This window comes from Dacryopinax primogenitus (assembly GCF_000292625.1).
Source record: "Dacryopinax primogenitus strain DJM-731 SS1 chromosome Unknown DACRYscaffold_1, whole genome shotgun sequence".
Lineage (NCBI taxonomy): Eukaryota > Fungi > Basidiomycota > Dacrymycetes > Dacrymycetales > Dacrymycetaceae > Dacryopinax > Dacryopinax primogenitus.
In genome coordinates, this window is record NW_024467198.1 from 710,379 (window position 1) to 736,003 (window position 25,625).

General features: G+C 53.4%; 11 protein-coding genes across 11 annotated transcripts; 7 read left to right on the forward strand and 4 right to left on the reverse strand.

Annotated features, from left to right (window-relative positions):
- Window positions 1-481: 481 nt before the first annotated feature.
- On the reverse strand, window positions 482-1,115 carry DACRYDRAFT_45118 (L30e-like protein; the record flags this gene model as incomplete). Its single annotated transcript, XM_040774626.1, has 3 exons — window positions 482-803; window positions 855-924; window positions 980-1,115. The coding sequence occupies 3 exons, from the start codon at window positions 1,113-1,115 to the stop codon at window positions 482-484; spliced, it is 528 nt and encodes a 175-aa protein (XP_040633072.1).
- A 999-nt stretch (window positions 1,116-2,114) lies between these two features.
- DACRYDRAFT_19457 (uncharacterized protein) lies at window positions 2,115-2,698 on the forward strand. Its single transcript, XM_040771518.1, has 4 exons — window positions 2,115-2,153; window positions 2,207-2,336; window positions 2,383-2,471; window positions 2,521-2,698. The coding sequence occupies exons 1-4, from the start codon at window positions 2,136-2,138 to the stop codon at window positions 2,605-2,607; spliced, it is 324 nt and encodes a 107-aa protein (XP_040633073.1). The 5' UTR covers window positions 2,115-2,135; the 3' UTR covers window positions 2,608-2,698.
- A 1,786-nt stretch (window positions 2,699-4,484) lies between these two features.
- DACRYDRAFT_19458 (uncharacterized protein) lies at window positions 4,485-6,464 on the forward strand. Its single transcript, XM_040771519.1, has 11 exons — window positions 4,485-4,558; window positions 4,622-4,662; window positions 4,712-4,791; window positions 4,856-4,970; window positions 5,019-5,071; window positions 5,126-5,254; window positions 5,304-5,752; window positions 5,808-6,013; window positions 6,064-6,176; window positions 6,237-6,380; window positions 6,427-6,464. Exons 1-7 carry the CDS (start codon window positions 4,556-4,558, stop codon window positions 5,456-5,458), a joined length of 576 nt encoding a protein of 191 aa, XP_040633074.1. The 5' UTR covers window positions 4,485-4,555; the 3' UTR covers window positions 5,459-5,752; window positions 5,808-6,013; window positions 6,064-6,176; window positions 6,237-6,380; window positions 6,427-6,464.
- A 683-nt stretch (window positions 6,465-7,147) lies between these two features.
- On the forward strand, window positions 7,148-8,386 carry DACRYDRAFT_45366 (thiamine diphosphate-binding protein; the record flags this gene model as incomplete). Its single annotated transcript, XM_040774639.1, has 6 exons — window positions 7,148-7,255; window positions 7,305-7,420; window positions 7,473-7,716; window positions 7,766-8,064; window positions 8,113-8,248; window positions 8,300-8,386. The coding sequence occupies 6 exons, from the start codon at window positions 7,148-7,150 to the stop codon at window positions 8,384-8,386; spliced, it is 990 nt and encodes a 329-aa protein (XP_040633075.1).
- A 135-nt stretch (window positions 8,387-8,521) lies between these two features.
- On the reverse strand, window positions 8,522-10,798 carry DACRYDRAFT_44696 (uncharacterized protein; the record flags this gene model as incomplete). Its single annotated transcript, XM_040774602.1, has 8 exons — window positions 8,522-9,357; window positions 9,409-9,547; window positions 9,595-9,690; window positions 9,755-10,031; window positions 10,086-10,246; window positions 10,297-10,406; window positions 10,544-10,658; window positions 10,706-10,798. The coding sequence occupies 8 exons, from the start codon at window positions 10,796-10,798 to the stop codon at window positions 8,522-8,524; spliced, it is 1,827 nt and encodes a 608-aa protein (XP_040633076.1).
- Window positions 10,799-12,872: 2,074 nt separating this feature from the next.
- DACRYDRAFT_19460 (kinase-like protein) lies at window positions 12,873-14,228 on the forward strand. Its single transcript, XM_040771520.1, has one exon. It carries the CDS (start codon window positions 12,896-12,898, stop codon window positions 14,018-14,020), a length of 1,125 nt encoding a protein of 374 aa, XP_040633077.1. The 5' UTR covers window positions 12,873-12,895; the 3' UTR covers window positions 14,021-14,228.
- Window positions 14,229-14,536: 308 nt separating this feature from the next.
- Window positions 14,537-15,772, reverse strand: DACRYDRAFT_60788 (glutamine synthetase; the record flags this gene model as incomplete). Its single annotated transcript, XM_040775648.1, has 3 exons — window positions 14,537-15,173; window positions 15,234-15,638; window positions 15,697-15,772. The coding sequence occupies 3 exons, from the start codon at window positions 15,770-15,772 to the stop codon at window positions 14,575-14,577; spliced, it is 1,080 nt and encodes a 359-aa protein (XP_040633078.1). The 3' UTR covers window positions 14,537-14,574.
- A 529-nt stretch (window positions 15,773-16,301) lies between these two features.
- On the reverse strand, window positions 16,302-17,879 carry DACRYDRAFT_103131 (uncharacterized protein; the record flags this gene model as incomplete). The annotated part of the gene is made up of 6 exons (XM_040767718.1): window positions 16,302-16,896; window positions 16,999-17,122; window positions 17,172-17,280; window positions 17,331-17,447; window positions 17,498-17,681; window positions 17,749-17,879. The coding sequence occupies 6 exons, from the start codon at window positions 17,877-17,879 to the stop codon at window positions 16,302-16,304; spliced, it is 1,260 nt and encodes a 419-aa protein (XP_040633079.1).
- A 183-nt stretch (window positions 17,880-18,062) lies between these two features.
- DACRYDRAFT_112938 (uncharacterized protein) lies at window positions 18,063-18,687 on the forward strand. The gene is made up of 2 exons (XM_040769532.1): window positions 18,063-18,272; window positions 18,322-18,687. Exons 1-2 carry the CDS (start codon window positions 18,089-18,091, stop codon window positions 18,600-18,602), a joined length of 465 nt encoding a protein of 154 aa, XP_040633080.1. The 5' UTR covers window positions 18,063-18,088; the 3' UTR covers window positions 18,603-18,687.
- Window positions 18,688-18,952: 265 nt separating this feature from the next.
- DACRYDRAFT_73520 (aspartyl aminopeptidase) lies at window positions 18,953-20,784 on the forward strand. The gene is made up of 8 exons (XM_040776009.1): window positions 18,953-19,144; window positions 19,194-19,293; window positions 19,341-19,548; window positions 19,598-19,820; window positions 19,874-19,960; window positions 20,011-20,418; window positions 20,466-20,539; window positions 20,590-20,784. Exons 1-8 carry the CDS (start codon window positions 18,972-18,974, stop codon window positions 20,706-20,708), a joined length of 1,392 nt encoding a protein of 463 aa, XP_040633081.1. The 5' UTR covers window positions 18,953-18,971; the 3' UTR covers window positions 20,709-20,784.
- Window positions 20,785-21,158: 374 nt separating this feature from the next.
- DACRYDRAFT_60796 (WD40 repeat-like protein) lies at window positions 21,159-25,337 on the forward strand (the record flags this gene model as incomplete). Its single annotated transcript, XM_040775649.1, has 12 exons — window positions 21,159-21,305; window positions 21,355-22,338; window positions 22,390-22,573; window positions 22,621-22,919; window positions 22,970-23,146; window positions 23,198-23,416; window positions 23,470-23,601; window positions 23,653-24,096; window positions 24,144-24,555; window positions 24,606-24,771; window positions 24,820-24,923; window positions 24,982-25,337. 9 exons carry the CDS (start codon window positions 21,159-21,161, stop codon window positions 24,441-24,443), a joined length of 2,886 nt encoding a protein of 961 aa, XP_040633082.1. The 3' UTR covers window positions 24,444-24,555; window positions 24,606-24,771; window positions 24,820-24,923; window positions 24,982-25,337.
- Window positions 25,338-25,625: the final 288 nt, after the last annotated feature.

Here is a 25,625-nt window from a genome sequence, read left to right on the forward strand (position 1 = left end):
AGAGAGACTAGAATTGCCCAAGAAAGAAAGGAGACGAGACGAGATGGTGGTTGTCCTCTAAGAGGATGGGAACTTGCTGGACTAAAATCCAAATGGGCGAGAAGCACACCCATTCAGCCTCCGTTCCTCTCCGGATCCTTTCCTGCCGAACCTCAACGTGGAAAGTATAACCCCGAGCCGTGGTAGTTTTCCCGCTCCGATAAACATGGGGATTGAACAAGCTTTGTTGATAATGTTGTGGAATATGTGACTAAAAACAGACAACTTCCAGCCCATCACGTTCGCTGCCGGGCGCAACTCGCAATACATAAAACCCGGAATGAGTAACAGGAACATTACTGCGACGGTATGGTACAATGACAAGACTCAAGGCGAAAGTGCTGTGCGCAGATGGTGTTCCATGTTGCATATAATGAGGAATGTACCATCATTCTCGAGTTTTTGAGGCCCGAGGGCAACGAAGAATCAGTAAACGATGTGTTCATCCTGACAAGAAAAAATAAGCCAAGTGTTGTGATCGCGATTGGGAGCCACCTACCATATCCTTCACCTCCTTCACTACCTCATCATACAGCTCCCGATAATCCTCCGTCACCTCTGCATTTTCCTTGTGTGCCACTGCCTTCTTCCGCTTCAAATCGGGGCACACCAGCACACAGCTTGTCGGCCGCTTTGTCGCACTGGCAGCACCAAGTTCAACTTTGGAAGATACGAAGATGTACGGAATATCCGCCTCTTCAGAGAGTACGGGGAGGTGGGAGATGATGTCAATGGGGGAGATGTCAGCGGCGAGAACAAGAAGCCTGGCCCATATGTTGGTTTTTGGTCACTCGACTAAAAAAGGGAGTGCATACCCCTTGTCACCCTTTCTTATGCCCTTAACAACTTCCTTCACACCACGCTTCACCTGACGAGCCTTTGATGCTACAAAAAAGGAATTAATGAGCAAAATATCAAAACAAAATGAGCAGATACTGACCCCTTTTCACTGTCTTATGCACCTTCTTCAACAGCTTCTTCACTGCAAGAGGTCGTGCAATGGGAGAAAGCTCTTCAACCGGTACGAGAACTTTGTCCTCCTTATCTTCCTTCTTAACTTTCTGATGTAGCAACATGACGCATTAGCGGATGAAACTCAGTATGCGGAATAGTGACGTGCCTTAGGTGACGACTCTGCGAATGATGCGTCTACCTCGTCCACATCAACCGTGATGGTTGTAACATCTCCCACCTCCAATACCTCCTCGTCGGTTTTTGCATGCTTTTCTTTCTTCTCCTTTTTCTCCTTCTTTTCGTTTTTCTCCTTTTTGTCTTTTCCTGTTAGATCCTTGGGCATGATGACAATAATGGCAAAGAGTACAACGCGACGATCAGTTTGGGCGAAAGACGTAACGGAACCAAAAAGTTCAAAGTGTGAATTCTGGCGACCATCAGATATTTCCTTTCTGGCCAAGGGGTCTCGAGATCTGATCCCGTTCCTCCTTATGATGCGGATGCGGATACATTACGCGTATTCTTGTCAGGGATCAACAGCCCCAGCTCGGCTTCATCTCGTTCCATGCTGATCAACATGCTACCCAGGGTGATGTACCGTTTGCTTATACTGCCATGAGCGTTTCATAGATAGAACCTGCGCTGGAACAGGAATAGGGGGACCATTCTCCCTGCGATTCTCATGCTCAACAGCAACGGGAATCGCCGTCGCTTGCAACACCGCACCGAATGACGTTCCGACGCGTTCTTTGACGACATTTGTACTTCGGAAGTAGCTGATTCTTACTCCAGCATAGAGTAGTGCTGTGCTCCGGGAATGGCGTATCTATCCACCGTTAGACATAGCGTGTGGAGAGGGTTGGGCTGATAATGGTTGCGAGGAGACCCTTGACCCCCGTATGGGCCGTGGACCTCCGGTGGACCGGTGGGTGTTACAGTAGGTCTCATGTTTCCATCTGATCACAAAGCTACTTTAAATAGACTAGACCCTCTCACATTCCCCATGATGACGTGACAAAGAGCTCCCCTTCACCCCGTGTTCACAGGAATATATAAACCCCCCTCCAACCCGGTTCGTTTATCTCTCGCCCCTCATCCTCGTCGTCCACCTTCACACCACCAAATACTACACATAGATCATCATGGGTTGGTTCGGCGATGTATGCTACATCCTCCCTTGTCTTCCTCAACATTGCTGATCCCTCGTCTGTAGGACTCTGACCAGGCCAATGCCTACAACACCACCCAGAACGATCAGCCCCACGAGGCATCCTGGAGCCACGAGCTGATCGCCGGCGCCGCTGCCTACGAAGCTGCCCGCGCCTACGAGAAGCACTGCGAAGGTACGACCGTGCTCGGTCTGCTGATTGCCGACTAAATCCGTAATAGCTAACGGTGCCCCCGCTTCCCACGACGAGGCCAAGGCCCTCCTTGCCGGATTCGGTGGTGCTTTCGTCGACCGTGAGGTTGAGACCAAGGTTCGTGGTCTTGTGCTACCGCCTCAATACTGTACTGACAGATGCATAGGGCCTCGACTGGATCGACAAGGAGAAGGCCAAGAGCCAGGCTCAACAGCAGGCTGAGGACGGCCTCGCCCAGTCCGGCCAGTTCTAGACTGCTGCGCAGCCTATCCATATACCATCTAGCTGAATGTTCTGTGTAACAACCGTAAACTCAAAGAAAGAATGTCACTGTTTGTCCTGTTGTACTGAGATAAGGGCTATGGTTGTGGGGACCATAAATACGGGACAAGCCGCAAGGAAGGCGGTACCGGCAACTGATGCCAAGCGATTGTATGTGGGCTTCTTTGGGGTTAGGTCTGGCGTCCAAATTCTACATTTGGTTGAGGAGACCCTTCCCTTCGGAGCGGCAAACGTTTCCGCAGTCGGAAACACGTGCTTCTTCACACAGCTCCACGAAGCCGTCTCTAGTGCTGTTCCTTGTCCAAGTGCCAACAGAGGATGATAAGCAGGGAATGCGTCTCTCAAGCAAACAGGATTCGCCATCAGATTCCTGTATAGCTTCATTCCGAGTCTCTCGTAAAAGCTTGTCTTGGCGTTTCACCTTCAAACTCGGGCTGGGAAGAGATGTGCACATCATGTCACGTCCTCGAGTCTCAGTTTGTGGTTACGAGTAAGGATGACGCGCTTCTATGATGTCCAACTCTGCTTCTACTTGACAGCTGGCTTAGCAGCTTGTTTCCCGATTGTCTATTGAAGCAAGGCACTGTGGTTCTCTAACGTGGATGAGGGAGCATTCGCCCAACGAACAAGCGCCGATCTTTGCGTAGGATTCTGTTCAGGCGAGGGCGTACCACATCATTGTCGTTACAAAAAAACCTGACGCGAACTGGAACGACGAGCTGCTCGCGAATGCAGCGGCATATAATACCGACGTGTATTACTCCCAGAGCTGCGAGAGTGCATCCAGAGCGCATATGCGCTCTGAGCATGGTAATGACGTAATTTCGTTAGAGGACCATACCCCTGTCTTGCAGGAGGAAGCCAAGACCGTCCTTGTCGACTCGGTCAACAAGCTTATCGATGCTCAGTTTGTTATCAACGTGAGCACCCCTACTATAATGATCTTCGATTGTGCTGAGGATGACAACACAGAATCTTGATGAAGTCAGACGTGATAAACAGACGTCCAAGAGCTTGGCTATGGAGCAGGTCATGCATTTGCCAAGGGCCAACAGAATCAAGCCCTTGTGTAATGCACATGCGTAGATTGGCCAGCCGCGTTCCAACAGTTGCGAGCTGAAACAACAGAACAATCGCCCTGTATATGTGACAGATAGAGCGGTAAGATCAATCAATGATGGCCTCGTGAACAGAATCATCAGAAGAGCCCAGCAGGGTACAGCGACCTGAACAAGATAGGCTCGTCTATAAAGGGGTAATAGACAAATATAAAATATCATCACGAGACCGCTTCTCTGCTGGTGGCCATTTGGTTGTTACGTAAGATCATAGTTTGGCTGCCAGGATACTGGGTCTGCTCGTCACATGGCATCATCTGGACCACAATCCACGTCGCAAACGGAGGGTTATCATGTAGGAACACATCGGCACATGTCACGCAAGTCGATAAATACGACCGACAAGATAGGAGCTCGAGAATCCAGTGCATAGCATTGTGGCAACGCCCGCGGCGAGAATAGGAGCAGAAGTCAGAAGGACTGGCCAGGTACTGCGGGTGGCAGCAGGGTGGTACTCCGAGGCTAGACATGAAATTCTTGTAGAGAGCGCATCTTCACTGGGATGACTATAGATGTCACCGTTCAGTATTACGGAATAGTTTTGAACAAGGTAATGATTTTGTTGACAGGTGGATGAGCGAAAGAGGAGAGGACATGGTTATCTCCGGAAGCAATGCGTTGACTTGCTGACCAGTCTATGAAGACGCACCTTACCGGACCCGACCTCAGCTCCGTACATTCCCACCGCAGACTCACCGCACCTCTCGGACTGCCCTTCGCTCTCGCCTACCTCTTCTACTTGTTTGCCCCGCCGATTCGACTGTATTCACTGATCGCATTTTCACTGTATCACCCCGCAATATGATGAGTGGAATTCAACAGCTGCCTCGCTGCCAGTGGACTGATAGCGCCCTTGGCATCTGATACAGCTCACCCAGGCGTCGGATCGAGACCGATGTCATGAAGATGTACGTCTAGCACCATACCATTATTCACATCATCTTACATTGACCGCAGGCTGATGTCCGACTACGACGTCAAGTTGGTGAACGACAGCATGCAGGAGTTCCACGTCCTGTTCCATGGCCCCGAGGAGAGTGCGTCCCTCGTGCCCCCTTGCCCTGTCTTGGGCCCTGACTAACGTCTTGGGCGTGTGTGCAGCACCATTCGCAGGCGGCGTCTGGCGCATTCATGTCGAGCTACCTGATCAGTACCCGTACAAGAGCCCAAGTATTGGCTTCTTGAACAAGATATTTCATCCGAATATCGATGAGCTGTCTGTAACTTTCCTCCGGATTTGGCGGGGTTCCTGATTCCACCGCAGGAGTGGCTCTGTCTGTCTTGATGTCATCAACCAGACCTGGTCGCCTATGTATGGTACGTCGTTCACAGACCCAGTGTGTGCTGAGTGGACTGAGACGGGTGGTGCAGATATGGTCAATATCTTCGAGACGTTCCTGCCGCAGCTTCTCCGATATCCTAATCCGGCAGACCCGCTGAATGGAGAGGCCGCAGCTCTACTATTGCGAGAGCCAAAGACATATGAGCACAAAGTCCGAGGTATGGGTGACAACTGCATGAATTCTGGTTTGCACTCATCAGTGACTAGATTACGTGAGGCGGTTTGCTACCAAGGAGATGGCAGAAGCCGCAGTTGCAGACGAAGAAGAAGAGCCTGAAGAAGAGGAAGAGGAAGAGGAGGAAGATGATGATATGGAGGACTATCGCTACGATGACGAGGCACCTGGTCATCTGGAGCTATGAGCATTCACCATTACACCCGTCGGCACTTCACCCCTTGGCATCATACCCCTCTACTCTTCTCCCGGATTGTTCGTTTCCCATGGTTCTTCTGGCACATCAGCCTCTCTTTTGTTCGTCTTCTGATTTCCTCCTTGATCCCTGCACAAACACTCGTCTGCATTCCATTGCGTGGACGTTGCATCAACATTCTTCTGCCCGCCTCTGTCGGAGGCACTGCATTATCCACCACCATCCCGTGTACTTACTCTCCCGCTGCACATATTGCAAGTAGCAATTGTACAATCACGTCGTTCCCTGTATCCGTGTCAGTCAGGCGAATGAAGATTAACTAAACGTTCGTGGGACTGACGGGCAAGTCAGCAGCTCAAAGCCCGGCGACGTCCACATCCATACCCGTCTCTTCCGGTGGCGGAGTGCCGGGCCGGCTCCGCTCCGCTGACTGTGAGAGATCTTTAGATTCAGGCGCGAGAATCATGTCAGCGTCGCTGATGATCAGGGTGGGAGCAGGTGGTGCCGACAACTCATGCATCCGTTTTTGGATCTCGGCGGAAGACTGCACATGTGTCAATGTCCGGAACGATCGCGCCTTAGGCCCAGACTTACCTTGGCCATCCCATCCAGCTGCTGTCGGAGCGCGTTGAGTGAGTTAGAGAACGCCTTGCTCTCCTGCTGTAGCTCCGCGGTCTGACGCTTAAGCTTCTCCTTGTGCGCGTGCAATCTGCAGATAAGGATACGTTCAGTGTCCGGAGAGCGCCCATGAGGTGGAACGGTGGCGGACCGTTGGCGCTCCGAAAGCTCAAAGTTGAGCCGCGCGAGCATGCGCTGGTGCTCGTCTTCCATAATATCAGGCGTGCGGATCTCCTCCGGTGCGAGATGCTCAAATTCTTCCTCGCTGTAGAGGGCGATGTCTTGGTATATGGAACTGGGACACGTGAGATGCATTCAGAAGCGAGGTATGAAGAACCTACGCAAAGTTGAGACACTTTTCAATCTCGTTCTGCAGATGCGTCTTCTCGTACATCAGATTCTGTAGTCCCAGATGAGTCATGTCCATTTCATGGCGCGCTTCTGTCGTGCGCCTTTTGCGATCGCGCGTCGCTGCATTGGCAAGTCGGTTGAGCTGCTTGACATGGGCGAATAATTGGGTGTATTCGGATGCGGAGAGCGTTTCTGATGCAGTAGAAGGGTCGGTGATCTCCTTCAGTCTTGTAAAAGCAGGATCGAGTTCAAAGTTGATACTTGACATTGAATATTGAGGATTAATTTGTACTTTCATAGTAATGTAGAGAATAAAGAATAATGAAAGGCAACCTCCACTTTGGTATTCGCCACCCGTCGGAGTGAGGAATGCCGCTGGGCCGGTCAAGTATAATTTGATTCCGCCTTCCCATCGGATTCCTCGGTGGACCGTTGAGCAGATTCCCGTCTCGTCCACCTCACCGAGAACTTACCTCTCGCCCGTCGTCGTCGTTGCCCTCTCCCTCCCTTCTTCCCTTACCACCACCATGTCGGCAAGGGCTGCTCTCGCTAGGCTTGTGCCTGCTGTTACCCGCCCTCGTGTCGCTCGATCGGCCGTTCTGTCGTTTGCTGCTCGGTCTACCCGCTGGGCTAGCACAGAGGCTCACAGCGAAGTCAGTGGGCGCATATACACATCACATTTTACTCAAATTCATTATATATGCCCTTCAGATGACTTGCCGTGACGCCCTCAACCAGGCCATGGAGGAGGAAATGCTCAGGGACCAGAAGGTGTTCATCATGGGCGAGGAAGTTGCGCGCTACAACGGTGCATACAAGGTGCGTTCCACCGTTTACGATGAAGAGAATGACCTAACGATAGATGCAGGTTACCAAGGGGCTGATGGATAAGTTTGGCGAGGACCGTGTCATGGATACCCCCATCACTGAGATGGGCTTTGCGGGTCTTGCAGTCGGTGCTGCATTGGCTGGCCTGAGACCGGTGTAAGCAGAAACATTAAACGTGGAAAAGGGATGATCGTTGACCCGTTCGCAGTTGCGAGTTCATGACCTTCAACTTTGCCATGCAGGCGATTGACCAGATCGTTAACTCGGCTGGAAAGACACATTACATGTCTGGCGGCGAGGTCCATTGCCCAGTTGTCTTCCGCGGGCCAAATGGTGCCGCGTCCGGTGTTGCTGCCCAACACTCGCAGGACTACTCTGCTTGGTACGGCTCTGTCCCTGGCCTGAAGGTGGTCAGCCCTTATAGTGCTGAAGACTGCAAGGGTCTCTTGAAGGTAGGATTTTCACAAGTCTTCATAGGCTTGCCCTGACAAATGTGGAAAGGCGGCTATCCGCGACCCTAACCCTGTCGTCTTCCTTGAGAACGAGATGCTTTATGGCCACACCTTCCCGTGGTCGCAGGCCGCCCAGGCTGATGACTTCCTCCTTCCTATTGGCAAGGCAAAGGTCGAGAAGGAAGGCTCTGACGTCACCATCGTCGCCCATTCCATCATGGTTGACCGCAGCTTGGACGCCGCAGCTGAGCTCGAGAAGGAAGGCATCTCCGCTGAGGTTATCAACCTCCGCTCCATCCGCCCGTTGGACATCGACACCATCCTCAAGTCAGTCAAGAAGACTAACCGGTACGTTTATTCTCTTTGTATCCTAATCGCACACTAAATTGAAAACAGTCTGGTCACGGTTGAGGGTGGTTTCCCAGCGTTCGGTGTCGGGTCGGAGATCTGCGCCCAGATCGTCGAGGGTGAAGGTTTTGACTACCTCGATGCCCCTGTCGAGCGTTTGACCGGTGCCGATGTCCCCACGCCTGTAAGTGTCCTTTTCCTCTTCAGTGCCAATCTGACTCACGTCTATCCCCAGTACGCTGCACCCCTTGAGGCCCTCGCCTTCCCTGATGCGCCATTGATTTCCAAGGCTGCTAAAAGGGCACTGTACCGTGCCCAGTAGACGAGTGACACAGCCATGATACCGTCATAATTTCTGGTTCAGTTGTTGTACATAGCTGAGCTCATTTATTTCTGGTGTATTCGCCGCTATACTACATGTCGTCTTCCTCTGTAAGACCAAGTCCGTTATTGCTCTTCAAGTCGCTCGAAGAGCCGACCGACTCCTGTGCCTCACCTCCTTCTCCCTCTCTTCACCGCTCTCCAACCTTCTCTTCCTCCTCTCCTTCCTCCAACCTCTTTCCAACCTCCGTTCATACACCTCCACGACAGTCAGCACGTCCTGCTCCTCCACCCTTGCCCAGCCCGCCGCGGTCTGGAGGACGAGTTCGTACTCCTCGGGCACTGTCCCATTCTTATCCAGATGGGAGTAGACTACGTGCTTGTTCCCTGGCTGCAGAGCTGCTGGGTCCCGGCTCAGCGGGGTGGCAGTAAAATCCGTGTTTGAAGGAAAGGCGGACGAAGGGCCAATATGGTCGCCATGTGCATCGGGCCGAGGGACGGAAGGAAGGGGAAAGAAACGCGGCAGCAGGTCATCCTCCGGCTTGTTAATTGAAGGCCTAGGATCAACCAACGCATGTTGAGCGAAGGAAAGGTATGCGTCTGTCTCCTCATCCGACATTTGGAGCACGCCCATCTCTGACGGAGCGGTATATAGGTCCCTGGTAGTTTTCTCCTTGGCCTGTTTGAGGGTATCCAGCCATGGTCCGAGTTCTGGCATCCCCGCCAGCCGGTCAGAGTCGTCCCTCGGAAGGCGAGGGGTTCCGTCCAGCCCATAGAGGAGCTTGAGCGCGAGCACGACCCCGCAGATGAGACCAAGCTCAGGGGGGATGTTCTCGTGTGGGTGGCGTCTTGGAGGTGGAAGTGTTGGAGGTGTCGGTGGGGAATTGGAGGGAAGGGAAACGAGTGAGGGGTGGAGCGTCAGCGGTATGTCTAGAGCTGCGAGGAGGCGTTTGCTCAGCGTGTAGAGAAGGGCTGAGAGGCGTTAGGATAGTAGGCAAGGACACAATTGAAGAGAGGACATACGGGAACCGTTGAGTGCACGGACAGCCCGCCACAGGACGGGAGCAGCATTCAGCTCCGGAATGCGGATTCCATACTTGAGCCACACGTTGCGCGCAAGACGGCTAGCAAGAGCATGCACCTTCCTCGCTTTGGGCGGGAACTGACGCGAATGTTAGTCTCCATCTAATGGGGCGCGAGCGGGCGCACCTTGGGCGACAAACCCTGGATCGTGCTTTTTGTTAGGTGCTGGGTCATCTCCGGTGGGAGATGGTGCGATGGGGCCAGATACGGCAGCGCGTACGTCTCCACCAGCCTATACGGAGCATCAGTAAGACTTGATCTTTGCCCGTGCTCGGTGAGGGAGGACGTGCCTAAGGATATCGGCGTACGTCACAGGCACGCGTAGGAGGTAGAGCGCACACATGAGCACGGAGAGGTTTCCCCGCGGTGTAGCAGCGTCACCTTCGTGCAATGCTGCTCTGCGTTTTCGGGCTTTGATCCTTTGCGCTGGTCCTTCCGGGCCTGACTGGGAGCGATGGGCCTCGTCCTCCGAGGAAGATCCAGACGCTTCTGAGAGTAGGCCAGCAAGATCGCTATTCTCCTCACTTTCCTCGCTCTCCGCTTCAGATGCAGGCTCATCTTCACTCGCCGAGTCATTCTCGGTGGAAAAAGCCTCGGAGTCAACGAGCGTCTGCGACGTCCGGGGTACCGTCTCCTCGCGCGCTGGCTGCTCCGGCCGACCGACTTGCGCGTGCTGGGATATGTCAGAGGAAGAAGTAGCGTGCGCGTGATGCACCGGTTCATCTGGTATTTTGGGCCAGAGAAGAACATGCAGCGCCCATGTGTCCCTACATATTATCTGAGTATTTTAGCCTCAATGCAACAGGAGATGATCACAGATGGAGTTACCTCGAACTCCGGGGGGAGGGACCAGATGCGGATCAGAGTGGAGACTTGGTGGCGGAAGAGGAGTTGTAGACATTGGAGGTAATGGAAGCGGGCGCGATCGCCGTGGTATACTGTAATATTCTGGTGATCAGGTCGTTTATCCAAAACGGGGTTAATTAGACACAACAAGAAATGGAATAACGAGGAAGACAAGGAAGGAAGAGGAGGCCCACTGGGAGGAGTAGACAAGGAAAGAAGAGAGACGTACATTTCGGATCGGCGTTACTCGCGTGAACCTTGGTCCGCTTAGGACGCTTCAAGCTCCGTTTATGAAGCAGATGCGGGCCCGATTCAAGCAGCTCGTTATTCTCATTCCGGTAATTCTAGAAAAGGGTTAGGAACCGACAGAGAGGGGAGAGAGAGGACGCACGGCGAGAACGTGCCCTTCTGAGCAGACGATAAGGCCTGAGAGAGGCTCACGGTGCCATCGGCGGGATTTGCATATGGGACAGGCGCGGACCATGTCGGTTTATTACTTTAGCTGTCGCTCAAGTCGTTCTGATGAATGTGGTCGATGGACGGACCGGTCGGTTCTGCCCCTGAGAGAGAAGAGGAGAATGCGCGGACTGGAATGTCCCTGTATAAGGCCTCAACAGAGTTGGGGTGTAGCAAGAACAGACCAAACAAAGTTAAACTCTGAGCGGCGGTCCCGTCAGTTTTGTCATGTCCCACCCAACACAGGCCGTGTCCGTCCAGTAGGCGCCGGTAAGATCCGCCGCGGAATCTGACTGAGTAATCTGATCCCGGTCCAGACCGAACAGAAGGTGTCTGAGTGTCATCGATGCTGACCAGCCGCCTCTTCGCCTCGAGGTAAAGAAGCGCCCATTACATAGAGGGGGAGGTTAGAAGGGAGAGAGGCAAGGCAAAGGTGTGTTACTGCGCTCTTTCCCTCTTCACACTCTTCACCATTCAACTCGCTGCAAAGACTATGTCCAGGAACGATATATTCTCTACTTCCTTTCGCATACAGCCACCACCATCGCCCTTACTCGCTTCCACTTCCCCGATCATCTCACATCACCACTCTACCTCGCTTCCGGATGACTCATTCAACAACAACTCTTCGCTGGCCCGTGCACGCACAACGGGACAGTCGTACCTACGTTCACGAGCACCGCAAGACCGACCTCTTCCACCCCTAGATCCTCAAGGGAAAGGGCTGCAGAGGAACAGGAGTGTGCATATTGCCGACAAGCCGTATGTCTACCTCCTCTCCGAGATGCAAGACACTAGTCGCGGATACGAAGACGACTATACCCCTCTTGCTGAGAGAGACGAAGGACGAATAAGCATGGACACGCTCTCTCCCTCACCGCGTACGCCACTCATCTCTCTCCCAGCTCGGCAGAGCTCAGAACCAGGGCCGTCAAGGACCTCTTCATTCTTCGACCTCCCATCGTCCCGTATCGACCCCCCATCCGCGCTCCCTTCCGGTCTGACCAGACCGCTCACCAGCTCCAGTTCGGACTTTTCAAGTGCGTACTCGACGAGGAGTAACCCGAGCTTGATGGAGGAGCTCCCTTGGGAGGTGAAGACGTCTGCAGACCGGGACGGTGCTAGCAGGGTGGGGGAACGAGATGCTGAGCTGGAAGATGTCCAACTCCGGTTGAGGGAGGAGAGAGGATATTTCCTCGGAGAAGGAAGGTTCGCAAAGGTCTGGGTAGCTGCGTTCCAGAAACCTTCACATCGCCGATCGTTCCCCAAGTTGGGGGAAGAAGACGATGACCCCGAAGCTGAACATGAGCCGACGCCTATCGGGCGGACTTATTCTGCGAATACGGGACGAAACAGCGGCAAGGGCAGCTGGCGCCTATGCGCAGCTAAGCAGCCATTGCCTGACGCTGAGAGCCAGCTACTAGGGAGGAGGGAAGCATTCTTCCTCCGACATCTGAGGCATCCAACACTCGCTAGTGTAGGTGATCAGGTCAGGTTCTCCCAAGGGCGAAAGTATGTTGTACGATTGCTTGGAATCGTGAGGCGCGACGGCGAGAGCGGGGAGCGAGAGGGCAGGACGGTGCATTCCGTCCCTCCACCACTTCCTCTCCGCCTTCCCCCACCGGACGAAGAACGTTTCACCGGTCTTTCGCTTCACGAGTCTGCGAGCTATCAGCTTCCACAAGGCCCCAACCTCTCCCTAGCGAGCGCGACCACTCCCCTCGCATCCCAGCCCTACCCCGCCGACCCCTTCCGACTCGCTCCTCCCCCAACACCACCTTTCCTCCGGCACGCCCGCTCAGTGTCCGACACCCACTCGCCTTTCCAAGTTCAAGCCCAAGCGCAGTCCTCACTCCTCTCGCCTACGCCTCATGCGCCAAAATCCCGGTCGCGTGGAACGAGCCCAATACGGAACTGGCTCGGAGCACTACCTCCTAGTCCTCCATCTCCAGCTACACTCGCTCCTCCTTCTGTGACGGTAGACGCCCGCTCACCGGCGCAAACCCAAGCTGAAATCCTTCTCCTGCTCTCTTTTCATCCCTCTGGATCGCTTGCCTCCCTCCTCCATTCCCACCCGCACAAGCTCACCCCGCAGCTCTATACCACTCTATCGTGGGAACTCGCGATGGCGCTTGCGTATGTCCATTCGTGCGGTGTGCTGCATACGGATGTCAAGCCACAGAATGTGTTGCTCTCATACACGACTCCACCTGGTCGTGATTCAGGCCTAACTTTAAACGCTGGCGCAGGGCCCGTGCAAGTGGAGTACTCTGCCCGCCTAGCAGACTTTGGCAGCGCCCTCCTCCTCCCACCGTTTACCGCCTCCTCCCCAACAGACGGACTTGGACTAGGCACCCCGGGGTACACCGCACCCGAACTCCTGCTTCCACCAGGGAGCTGCAGCTTCAGTTATTCGGCAGACGTGTTCAGCCTCGGGGTCGTCCTCGGTGTTCTGCTCTTCGGAAGGGAACCGTACGCTCGTCTCGTAGGCAGGGGAAGAGGGAGACTGGAGATGATGCGCTGGGCGAAGAAGGGCGGGTATTGGGCATATGAGGAGGGGGTAAGGCTCGCTTCTGTTGGTGAACTGGGACAGCCGCGAGGGGAGGACGAGGCTGGGGAAGAGGAGAGGGTGCCTAGGCTGGGAAGGAATGATCTCCTGGAGTTGCTCGCTAATGATGGGACTGAGCGGCAGGAAGAAGAGCTAGAGGAGCGGGAAGATGTCGTCTGGCCTTCACCACCTGAACTGAAGCTTGACCCCTCCTCTTCAGAAGATTCGCTTACACCTGGCGCCGCCAACGTTGAAGAGCGCAACATACCCGAGCTTGTGCTTTCCCGTGTACCCCATCATCTATCGGGCAATCCGATGGTCCCCCTGGGAGTGAAAGAGCCCATCCCCCTGCCTTCACCGCCTAACTCTCCACCGAAATCCGCTGCAAACGCCACCACCGCCCACGCGCATACACGTACACGAACCTCCCTACACACACCTACCACCCATTCCTCCCAGGGCGTTTTGTCTCCCCCACCACCACTTACGAGCCCTGCCACCCCCTCTGCGCCCTATGCCGACGGCAGCCCCCCGATCTTCTTCCTTGGCCCTTCAACCCTCACCGGTCAGCCAGAGCGCGCACCAGATGCCCTCGTCAGCCTCGTCAAGCGCATGTGTTCCCCTAATTCAGAAGGGAGGCCCGAGATGGACGAAGTTGTCAGCGTACTAGGCGCATTGAGGGAGGCGTACTGTCTTGTCTGATCAAGCACTTGAAGAGCTCGCCAAGAACAAGAGGGAAGCTTATCCTCGCCGATATGCGGCGAAATTTGGATACCTGGCCGTCCAAGATGCCTTACCCTAGCAAAACTCGTTCAGGCTACATCTGTTGTATAACCTTATTCTGTTTAACATCTGTTGTGGCGACATTTTGTATATGTAAATATAAAATGCAAGAGATGCAGTCGTCACGCGCATGCGGATTGAGCATGCGGAAATGGAAGTACAAAGGTTCTCCGCTTCGCCCAGGCACTGAACCAACTTACCCAAATATTCAATACCCCCAATCAACGCTCACACGATTGTTCTCAATTCTATTCTCATTTCACATGTCCTAACAAACTAAGCCAACCCTAGCTAGGTGCAATGAATGATAGTGAACATTGGATAGCGATCGACATAACGCAAGACAATACGCAACACTTGCGCCAACTGTAATTACGTCAAGCAAAAGGACAGTGATCTGGGGGGATCCGCTGATGATATATACCCATCGCAAGGTCTAGTTAAACGGCCCGGGAAAGGGAGGGAGGAGGAAATCACGCCTTGTTGGCGCCAACGTTGAGGCACACAGTCTCGACGAGCGCGGCACTGACGCGGTAGGGGTCGACGTTGGATGCCGGGCGGCGATCCTCGAGGTAGCCAAAGCCCTTGGCTGCAACGGCACGGGGGATACGGATGGAGGCGCCACGGTTGGCAACGCCGGAGGAGAAGGTGCCAATATGGCCAGTCTCGTGACGGCCAGTCAGGCGGAGGTCGTTGTCCTCGCCGTAGACGGCGATGTGCTCCAAATGCCGCTTGGAAAGCTTCTCGATAGCAGACTCGATGACCTTCATGCCGCCCTCCTTGCGCATAGCTTCGGTGGAGAAGTTGGAGTGGCACCCTGCGCCGTTCCAGTCGCCCTTAAGCGGCTTGGGGTGGAAGGAAACCTTGATGCCCCACTCCTCAGCACAGCGGACGAGCAGGAAACGTGCCATCCAGAGATGGTCACCCATGTCGATTCCTTCGCAAGGCCCGACCTGGAACTCCCACTGGGAGGGCATGACCTCGGCGTTGATACCAGAGATGTTGACGCCAGCGTATAGGCATGCACGGTAGTGTGCCTCGATCAGATCACGGGCGAACACCTTGCCAGTCCCTAATATTCGCGAATACACGTAAGCATTCATACGCGTTTCACCGCGGGACGCGGACTCACCAACACCGCAGTAATATGGGCCCTGGGGGCCGGGGAAACCGCCCTTGGGCCAGCCGTAAGGGGATCCATCAGCGTCGAAGAGGGTGTACTCCTGCTCGAGACCGAACCAGGGGTGCTCATCCTTTGCCTGGTCCATGACCTTCTTGGCATGATGACGGTAGTTGGTCCTGTTCGGGGTGCCGTCGTTGTTGTAGCATTCAGCGAGAACGAGGATGTTGTCACCACCACGGAAGGGGTCACGGAAGATGGCAGCAGGGCGGAGGTAGACATCCGAGTCGTTGCCTGGTGCCTGGTTGGTGGAGGAACCGTCGAAATCCCAGATACGGAGCTCGTCAATGCTCTTGGGGATACCCGGGAGCGTGCAGGTCTTGCAACGCAGCCCACCATCACCATCGATCCAAACGTCTGTAGGAGTATTGCGATGAGCTCGCTGTCACACGCCTCTTCAAGATGTGTTACTCACACTCAGCCTGGATCTTCTTACCCTGGTCTAGGGTAAGGTATGGCCCGAGAAGGTCTTTACGAGCAAGCATTGCCATTATAGAAGTATGTGGGGATGGAGAGCGGTGGGGGGGAGACGGGAGGATGGAGGATGGGGGATGAGAAGCGGTGGTGTGGAAAGAGAGCGTCTGACGACGAGGGTGAAGGGTTTAAAAGGGGTCATTGCACCGGACGGAGGCGGTAAGGAAGGCACTGCGGGGGCACGACACGCTATCACCCGTTAGCCAATCACAGCTCGTGCCACTCAAACGGAAATAGAATGGAAGCAGTTTGATCCCGCACCCGCCTTGTCCCAGTGAACTTCCCTCCTCCGATTGGACCGATAAGCCACCGCCCCCGACCCAACCCCCCCTACGAACGCTGCCTCCGGGACAGCACCGAATGCCGAAAATTTTGCACCTCCTCAACATGATCGACCTGCCACAAATCAGTGCTAGTGTCTGTCCCTGAATCTTTTTATCACTGCAGTCGGACAATGCACCTCTGTTCATGGTAATAATGTGCTGAATTATTATCTTCCTACCTTGGCGCCGCGCCGGTTACTCTGATACATAATGAAATTATTCGCTAGAGCCGTTCCGGGGCTTCCGCGCCTCCTTCAGCCGTCGAGCCGGCAGCCTCCGGTGCCCGTGCGTTCCCCTCCACATCGCCACTCTTGATGAATTCCCGGGTTCCTCGGCGCGCTCGTTTCGGCGACGGCACAAGGGCCTCCGCCGTGTCTGCTTGCTCCAGCGCAGGTGGCGATATCGAACGCGTGGGAGACGACGAGGTGGTCGTCTGCTCACCAGCACCTCCGCCGTGCTCCACCTTGGTGCTCCTTTTAGGTGACTGGCCATCGCCTGCGGGATCTGGTTTCTCAGGGACGGCTGCGGTAGCAGTCCCACTGATAACCCCAGGTCTCAGTCCCAGGATGTCCGATATGCGCATCTCTGCCCTTTTGCCCCATCCTTCGACGCTAGGCCGGAATTCACAGTACAGGCCATAGCCCCGATTGTTGAGTGTCTCAGGGGTGAAAGATAATGAAAGTAATCGCATGGCGCCCATGACGTAAGGCAGCGTTTGTCGCATCGCACGGTGGATGTACCCAAATGCAGCTACGGGCTCCACAGCCTCTCCTCGTATGAGTCCTCTCCAATCATCATTGGGCAGTTTCATGACGGGTCTAATGAGTGGTCAGTCCTGGTTTGAGGTTGCTGAACGCAAAGCTTACATCCTAGAGAAGACTATTAAGCAGGAGATTCAGTCCTGACAGGGTATCACTCACTTTCGGTCCATGAGGGTCACAAATGGTTGCGCGGATCCCACAGTGCTCTCCTTTTCCTTTAACTTGTCAAATATTCCCAATGATATGCCCTTCGATGTTGCATTCATTTCAGTGTACACTGAGCCTGTTTGGCCAAGTGAGGACCATTTCGCGAGACGAGATGTGGTACGCACCAATACTCAACGCCTCTTCTCGCTTGAATCCTATTCGTTCACACACTATTGTCGCCCATGCGGCCATCACCGGAGCCCGGTTGATGACAACGGTTCGTGTAGTCAAGATCTAACAGAGGGATGTAAGAAGGTATGCGAAACCAAGTAAAGTTCGCGCACATCTTCTTCTAAAATTTCACCAAAGTCGAGGCTGGCATACTCTGAACCTTTTCTTCGTAGCCCGGGAGCAAGGTCGTCATTCAAGTCATCATCTCGTCGCCGTTTTCGAGTGGGTTTCTACATTTCCCATTCAGCAAACATCATGAGGAGGGAAAGGTCACACGCACTGAAGACGACGCTAGCTCAGGTTCAGGAACAGGTTGTGGTACATCTACCTCTTTCGTTTTGTACCCTGCCTTGCGTAACGCTGCCAATACCTTCGTTCTCTGGTCCTTGTCATCCACCTTAAGGGCGGTGAGCTTCGGAGTTGTGAGAGTCGCAAGCTTCGCAGGAGTGTTGTACTCCTTGAAACTATGAACGATCGTGTTCACTGCGTTATAGTTTCTGTGTCGATTCATGACATGAAGGAAGCACATACATTTTAGAAGCTACGGACATGCTATCCTGCATAGACATGCCTGATGAAGTGAGCATCTTGAGGAATGCGGGGAGGGCGAGCGGGGTGTTAGAGAGATGAGTGGCAGGTGGTTGTGCTTTCTTTGGAGGCATGATAACTCAAGGATAGATACGGAGACAAGAGAGGGGGTGAAGTGCTCACACGAGCACGAGCATTAGAGGGCGTTACAGTCACCACCCGACTCCGGTAATGAACTTGGTTAAATCTGCTTCCGTGCTTCTCCGAGTGAGGAAGACAGGCTGTTGAATAGGCACTCACCAACCCTGCATATACCCATCACACACCCCGACAATATTCAATAATGCCACCTAAAAGTAGAGCGACAAGCAGACCGGTGGAAGTCCCCGATGAGGCTCCCCCGACAGCGAGCATGTTCGACCCAGACAGGCAGTCGGCACCGCGAACACCAGCACAGGCATCTCGGACTCTCACCGGCGCTGGAATACCCGCTGTGACAAGCACACCTGCCAACTTCATCCCTGACAGTATGTCACTAGTCCCATATGTTTGAACACAGGGTGATTAACAATACAGCTTCTGACAACTCCTTTCGATCTGCTATCCTCAGCGCCTCCCAACTCAACCTTACACCTCAACGACCAGGTTTCTCCGCCCCCAGTGCCGTAGATCTCATAACACAATCCCCGATTCCATCTTCCGATTCACACGATACTATCCAAGAGCGCGCCTCATATGGACCAGGAGCTCAGAAGACGCCAGTGAAGCCTAGAGGGATTATGATCAGAGAGGATCCGAGCATGGTCTCATCCTTTGACCCGAAGGACGAGGTGCTGTACAAGCTTTGGGTAGACTAAGGCACACTAGCCATATATGTTAAAGATCTCTTTCAAGAGACTGTTAGTTGTTGGAATGAGCCAACTGGCCACAGCGAGTCATCCTCACCCACAGGGACCACAAATAGTTGGCGACAACACGGGACTCCAGCGGATTTCCCAACATCAACGATACAATTACATACGCCAATGCCAGCTATTCGGTATCTAGTGCACACGTAATTACTGGACAGTGCCTCCCTAGTTATTAATAATAACTTGGGAAGTCTCTGATTGCGGTCCGAAGTGAAGCATCCACGCTTGTTTCCGTGGTCCAACCCTCTTAAGCTTCTGCACAGTACGCGTATGCGCCCTGCCCTTCGTTCGCTATCGTCTCTCGTGAGCACCAACATGGTCAGCACCAAGGTTACCGCCTCCAAAGCCGTCGCATTCCTCAATGGCTCGCCCACGCCGTTCCATGCGGTGCGGAATGCCAGTGCACGCCTGGAAGAAGCCGGGTTCACGCGGATCAGAGAGACAGATCAGTGGGAATTGAAGCCCGGGGGGAGGTACTACTACACTAGGTGCGCAGAGTGTATGGATGAGGCAGCATGGGAAGCTGATGGTGAATAGAGAGCAGAGGAGCTTGATTGCGTTCACCTTGCCTCAAGGTTGGAAGGCTGGCACTGGGGTGTCCATCGTCGCTACTCACACCGACTCCCCCAACCTGCGTGTGCGTTTCTCCCGCCCACCCCCTTTCTCCCACTAATAGCTAGATAGATCCGCCCGGTGTCGAACAAGACCTCCTCAGGATACCTCCAGGTTGCGGTGGAGACGTATGGTGGTGGGCTCTGGCATACATGGTTCGATCGCGACCTCAGTGTTGCCGGCCGTGTTGTGGTCGCTACCCCCGGGACGACGCAGTTCCAGACGAAGCTAGTGAAAGTTGAACGTCCTCTGATCCGGATTCCCAACTTAGCCATCCACTGTAACTTCCCTTGGGCTGAATGCTGACCCAAGCTGACGCATGCGGACAGTGGACCGTACCATAAACGACCAGTTCAAGTTCAACAAGGAGACTGAGTTTATCCCTTTCCTGGGGGTGCTATCTGAGGAACTCAACAAGATGCCCGAGCCAAAGTATGAAGAAAAAGGGCCGCAGATCAAGCCTGCCCCGAGTGAAAGGCATCATCCAGCTCTCCTAGCCGTGCTGGCGGAAGAGATGAGCTGCGCCCCGGAGGAGATCAACGATTTCGAGCTGTGAGCATCATGAGTACATGTACTGCTCTGTTGTGCTGATCATGCGATTTAAGAGCTCTCTATGATACCAACCCCTCGACCGTAGGTGGCCTGCAGAACGAGTTCGTTTTTTCACCGCGACTCGATAACCTCATGTCCACGTAAGTCCATCACTTGTCAGGTCTGACAGCTTAATCCAATATCGCTGCAGCTTCTGCGCTCTCGAGGCAATCTGCGAGTCCGTAACTCTCGAAAAGAAAACCGACAACGTGAACTGTATCGCGATGTTCGACCACGAGGAGATCGGCTCCGCCTCCGGCGTAGGAGCGCAAGGCTCGCTCCTTCCCTCCTTCCTGAGTAGGCTCTCGCCCACACCTGAGCAACACGCGCACAGTGTGGCCAGGTCCATGCTTATCTCAGCAGATATGACGCATGCCTTCCATCCCAGCTACGCGAGCAAGTATCAGGATGGGCACAGGACAATGATCAATGGCGGGATGGTGATCAAGACGAATGCGAATCAGAGGTATGCGACCGAGGCGATTGGCGCGTGGGTTGTCAGAAGGCTGGCGGCAAGGAGGGGTGGCGCGATTCAGGACTATGAAGGAAGGAATGATATGTGAGTTGCATTGTTATTCTGCTCCTGTGCATCCCTAATTGGCGCAGGCCGTGCGGTTCGACCGTTGGACCTCTCCTCTCTCAACTCGGTCTCCGAACTGTGGATGTCGGTGCGCCAATGTGTGAGTACACTCACCTCTGTTCCGATGTTCCCAGCTCAACATGTAAACAGGGAGTATGCACTCTGTTCGTGAAACATGTGGGGCCCATGATGTCCCCGCGGCAGTGAACTTGTTCCTTGCGCTGTTCGAAGGTTGGAGGGATGAAGTTGGAGAGCTGATGGTTGATTGATGACATCAGTACATTGGGGGTTGATTGGGTCGAATGGCTTCGGAACTCGGTCTTACTGCTCTAAATTGAATGGTTCTTTCGTGACTCACCGCCGGTTGCACAAGGATTCGAACATCAGGGACCCTTTTCGTGCAGAATTTTTGAAGCAGGGAAGCCCCACGCCCGATATCCTTCCTTGTCACCAAGCATGGTTTGTAGACATGCGTCCATCATCACTCTGTTTCGCTGCCCTTTATTGCAGAGGGTGGGTGGGTGCGATGGTATCAATATACCCACGTGAATATCCCTGCACATGCGTGTCTGGATCAATTCGCAACCTGCAGTAAGAAGAGTGTGGTGAGCTCACGTGACACAGTATTGGCACAGCCACTCAGTCCTGACCAAAAATATCGGTCTGAAATTTCTGGACCCTTGGCGAAGTAGCATTCTCCTCACCCAAATACCTGTGGCATGGTCCGCTCATATCTCCGGTGGGGTCCAACCCAAGCATTTGGCATTATATGCAGCCCAGGGTCGAATGGATTATTTGACGGCAAGCTGGCATATGTGCCGGGGCTTGAGGACATCCTGGTGTGGGATGTGAAGAAGGCACAACTGGTGCGCCTGAAATCTGGGATTGTGAACCTCGTGCTGACACCATATCCAGCTATCTATGTGGCATGAAAGCGGTCATCGAGCAGAAGTGACGTGTATCATCCGCTCTCCAACTCAGGATACCTTTGCGGTAGGCTACGCGGATGGCTCCATCCGGATATGGAATGCCCGCTCCGGGACGGTTGAGGTTGCACTCAACGGGCACAAACGAGCTGTCACTGCCTTGGCTTATGACAAAGAAGGCACTCGACTTGCATCAGGTTCTATGGATACGGCCCTGATCATTTGGGACGTGGTTGCGGAGACAGGTTTGTTCCGGCTCAGGGGGCACAGGGACCAAATTACTTCAATCCGGTTCTTACAGACACCAGTGTCGTTGGATGATCCCTCTACTTCAGACGCCGTCACCGTCTCAACAGCCTTCCTTCCTGGCTATCTTGTCACAACGTCGAAAGACACCTTCTTGAAACTCTGGGACCTAAACACTCAGCACTGTCTGCAGACCACCGTCGCACACCGCGCGGAGATTTGGGCAATGGACATTAACCCTGCAGAAGACAACATCATCACTGGAGCTGGAGACGGAGAAATCAAGGCATGGAAGATTGACCGTGCTGCGTTAAGTTTGGGGCTCCGGGAAGGAGAAGATGGAAAGATAGCCAAGCTCATTCTCCCACTCGGCAACCTCCCCAACTCGAACAATAGCCGTATTTCACAAATTGCCTTTCACCGAAGTGAATCGTATTTGGCAGTGCAGGACCAGGACAAGGCGGTGGAGGTGTTCAGGATCAGAAGTGAGGAAGAAGTGAGGAAGAAGATGGCGAGGAGGAAAAAAAGGGCAAAGGAGAAGAAAAAAGATAAGGGAAAGGAGGCGGACGGCAACGCTGGAGAGGTGAACATGGCGAATGATCACACACCGGACGAACCGATTACCCTTGAAGACTTGTACACGAGGCACATACTTGTTCGCGGGAGTGGGAAGATAAGAGGATTCGACTTCGTCCCTGCAGATGCTAGTTTGAAAGGAGATGTCCAAGTGAGTGTAGGCCTCCCCCTATACCGGCAGAAATTTACGTTGTTGTATTAGATTTTCTTGTCATTGGCATCGAATGCAGTGGAAGTATGGACTATACCGTCACCCGCGAAGCTGAAACTCGACTCCGCGACAGAAGCCACACGTGCGTATGGATTGGACCTACCAGGACATCGCACCGACATCCGAACGCTCGCGATAAGCTCTGATGATGAGCTCTTGGCATCTGCATCGAATGGTCCGTTCCAAGCTTTTTAGTGTGCTGGCTGCTTACCGTGGGAACAGGTGCGCTAAAAATCTGGAATGTCAAAACTCTCGCTTGCATCCGGACAATGGATTGTGGCTACGCAGTATGTAGCATTTTCCTCCCTGATGACCGACAAGTCGCCGTCGGTACGAAATCTGGCGAGATCCTGCTGTACGACATTGCGTCGTCGTCTTTGATTGAGACGATTAAAGCTCACGAGGGAACTGTGTGGTCTATTGATCTTCGACCGGATGGGAAGGCACTTGTGAGCGGGAGTGCAGACAAGGATGTCAAGTTCTGGGATCTTGAGCCTGTGAACCCGGAAGGCAGTACATCCGTAAGTGCACTGCCTTGAAACAAAATCCAGGCCACTCACCAGCGGTGAAGAGTTCTCGAGCTCTGGTTACTTTGACGCATGCAAGGACACTGAAGATGAGTGATGACGTCCTGGGAGCATGCTACAGTCCCAACGGAAAACTTATTGCTGTGTCTCTCCTCGACTCAACAGTCAAAATATTTTACGAAGACAGCTTGAAATTCTTGCTGTCGCTATACGGCCACAAGGTATCTCGCTGTGTGATCTCTTGCTTGTTATTCCGCTCACTGTTACTACAGCTCCCGGTCTTATCAATGGCGATCTCAAGTGACTCAAAGCTCATCGTCACCTGCTCCGCGGACAAGAACATCAAGATCTGGGGTCTTGACTTCGGAGATTGTCACAAGTCCATCTTTGCGCACGACGAGAGCATCATGCAAGTTGGATTCGAGCCTCGGACTCACAACTTTTGGTCAGTGGGAAAGGACAAGGTATTGAAGTATTGGGATGGAGATAAGGTTCGCCCTCTTTTTCGCCTGACTTTGACAATCTGATGATGCGTTCCGTGCAGTTCGAGAATATCCAGAAGTTTGAGGGACACCATGCCGAAATCTGGGCGCTTGCTGTGGCACACAACGGTCAGTTTGTTGTCACTGGATCCCATGATAAGTCTATTCGAATATGGGAAAAGACCGACGAACCGGTAAGGATGGTATATGTTGCCTCGCAGGGTTGTTACTCATCAGTATCCCAGCTTTTCTTGGAAGAAGAGCGGGAGCGAGAACTCGAAGAGATGTACGAGCGTGGGATTGCGGACAGTATGAATCGCGAGGATCAGCAGGTCAATGGCGACACCGAAGTTGCTGGCGCCGAAGCCACTACAGTCAACAAGCAGACTGCTGAAACCCTCATGGCTGGCGAACGTATCATGGAGGCTTTGGACGTCGCTGATACTGAGCGCGAATCATGGGTTCAGTACGAAGCAGCAACGGCAGCGTTGAGCGAAGAGCAGAAGGAAAAAGTACCCCGCCCGACCAAGCACGCACTGCTTGCCGCACTAGGAGATGTCGAGCCCGCCGCCTATGTCCTTAGTGTTGTGGAGAAGATTCAAACTGCTGCCCTATATGATGCGCTTCTTGTCTTGCCGTTTGCCAAGGTCGTGTCTTTGATGCACTATCTGGACGATTGGGCCCAAAGAGTCCGTGCCATCTTGATACATGTTGTCCGTTCTCACCCCACCTACAGGAATGGAATGTTGCCCTGACGTCTCGGATACTGGTCTTCCTTCTGAAGCTTCATCATCACCAGATCGTCGCGAACCGCACAATGCGTACTATTCTGATTCCATTGCGTATTCACCTTCGCGCAGCTCTGAAGCGGCAGAAGGAGGCCATCGGGTATAATCTTGCTGCCATGCGGTATATCCGCCGACAGGACGAGGCTACGAGAACCGCGGAGTTATACGAAGAGGGGCTAGATGACGAGACCATCAAGGAGCGCATCGCTGCAGGACAGAAGAGAAAGAGAGTCGGTATTCGTGCATGAGCTGCTGTTTCTATTGTACCCGAAGGTATGATATGGGCTCTATGGTAATCGAACGAATGTGAGGTTTTGCAGTTGCAATCACTTCTATTTTGGTCCCCATAATGTTGTGTCCCTGATCAAGACCGTCAATTCCACACTGGAGCAAACTTCATTGGATCTCACCACTCCCGAGGACCGTCTGCTAAGTGCATCGTTACATCGTTAATCACGCCTTCAGAGAGCGGCGCCAGAGCTCGGAACACTGGCTGGCTGACATCAACGTGCTTCCCTTGACAACCTGCGCAAGTGTCGACCACCCGGCAGCTGACGCACTTCGAGCCATTGCATACTGCACTCTATGTCAACATTGTTCAACATTGCAATCCAAAGCACCTACGCGATAGGAAACTCAGGCAGGGTGGTTTGTCTAGCCATCCGTCGATCGTCAGCGCGCATATATACGAGTTATCGGTCGGCTGCCAGACTGTCTGAGCCCAACAGCTTCATATATGCGCATTTCTCAGCGGTCCATTGAATGACAGAGAGTCATTTAACTCACCTTGGATTCAACAGCCCGTCTCCACTGTACCAAGTGACCTTGACGCTCTGTGGTGTACCGATGGACTTGACGGAATCGACCAATGCTTCAATCGATAATCGCGCGTCCAGTACATTTGTGTGCGTATCGTTTGCCCACCCCGTAGGAAATCCTGAGTGGTAAGCATCTCCAAGCTGGTCTACAGTGGCATGCCGCTTAGGTGACGATGTAAGTCTGCGAGAGTGACCTCCAAGAAAGTCGAAAGGATGGACAGGAAGGGTGTTGCCACTTAAACAATATAAGAGGCATGCCGACGCGAAAATGGTTGCGAACTGCATATTGTTGAAATGAGGGAATACTGCTCTTGAAGAAGTTCTTCTGAGTTGTTTAGAAATACGAGGCCGAAGTAATGTAACGGAAAGGAACGAGGGGGTGCAGCGTTTGCTCATCGAGCATGCTATTAACGGACATCACACTATGACAGCTCCCGATCCAACCTTACCTGACTCATCGCAACGACCGCAACAGGGGGATTCTTCTCAATGAATGCAGGTGTCCCGGCATATATGCTCCAGAACAGATATTGCAAATGAAGGAGCTTCGAGACAACAGCAAAATATCTAAAGGACCACGTCCAATGAATTAGTCTATATCTAAATTCAGAT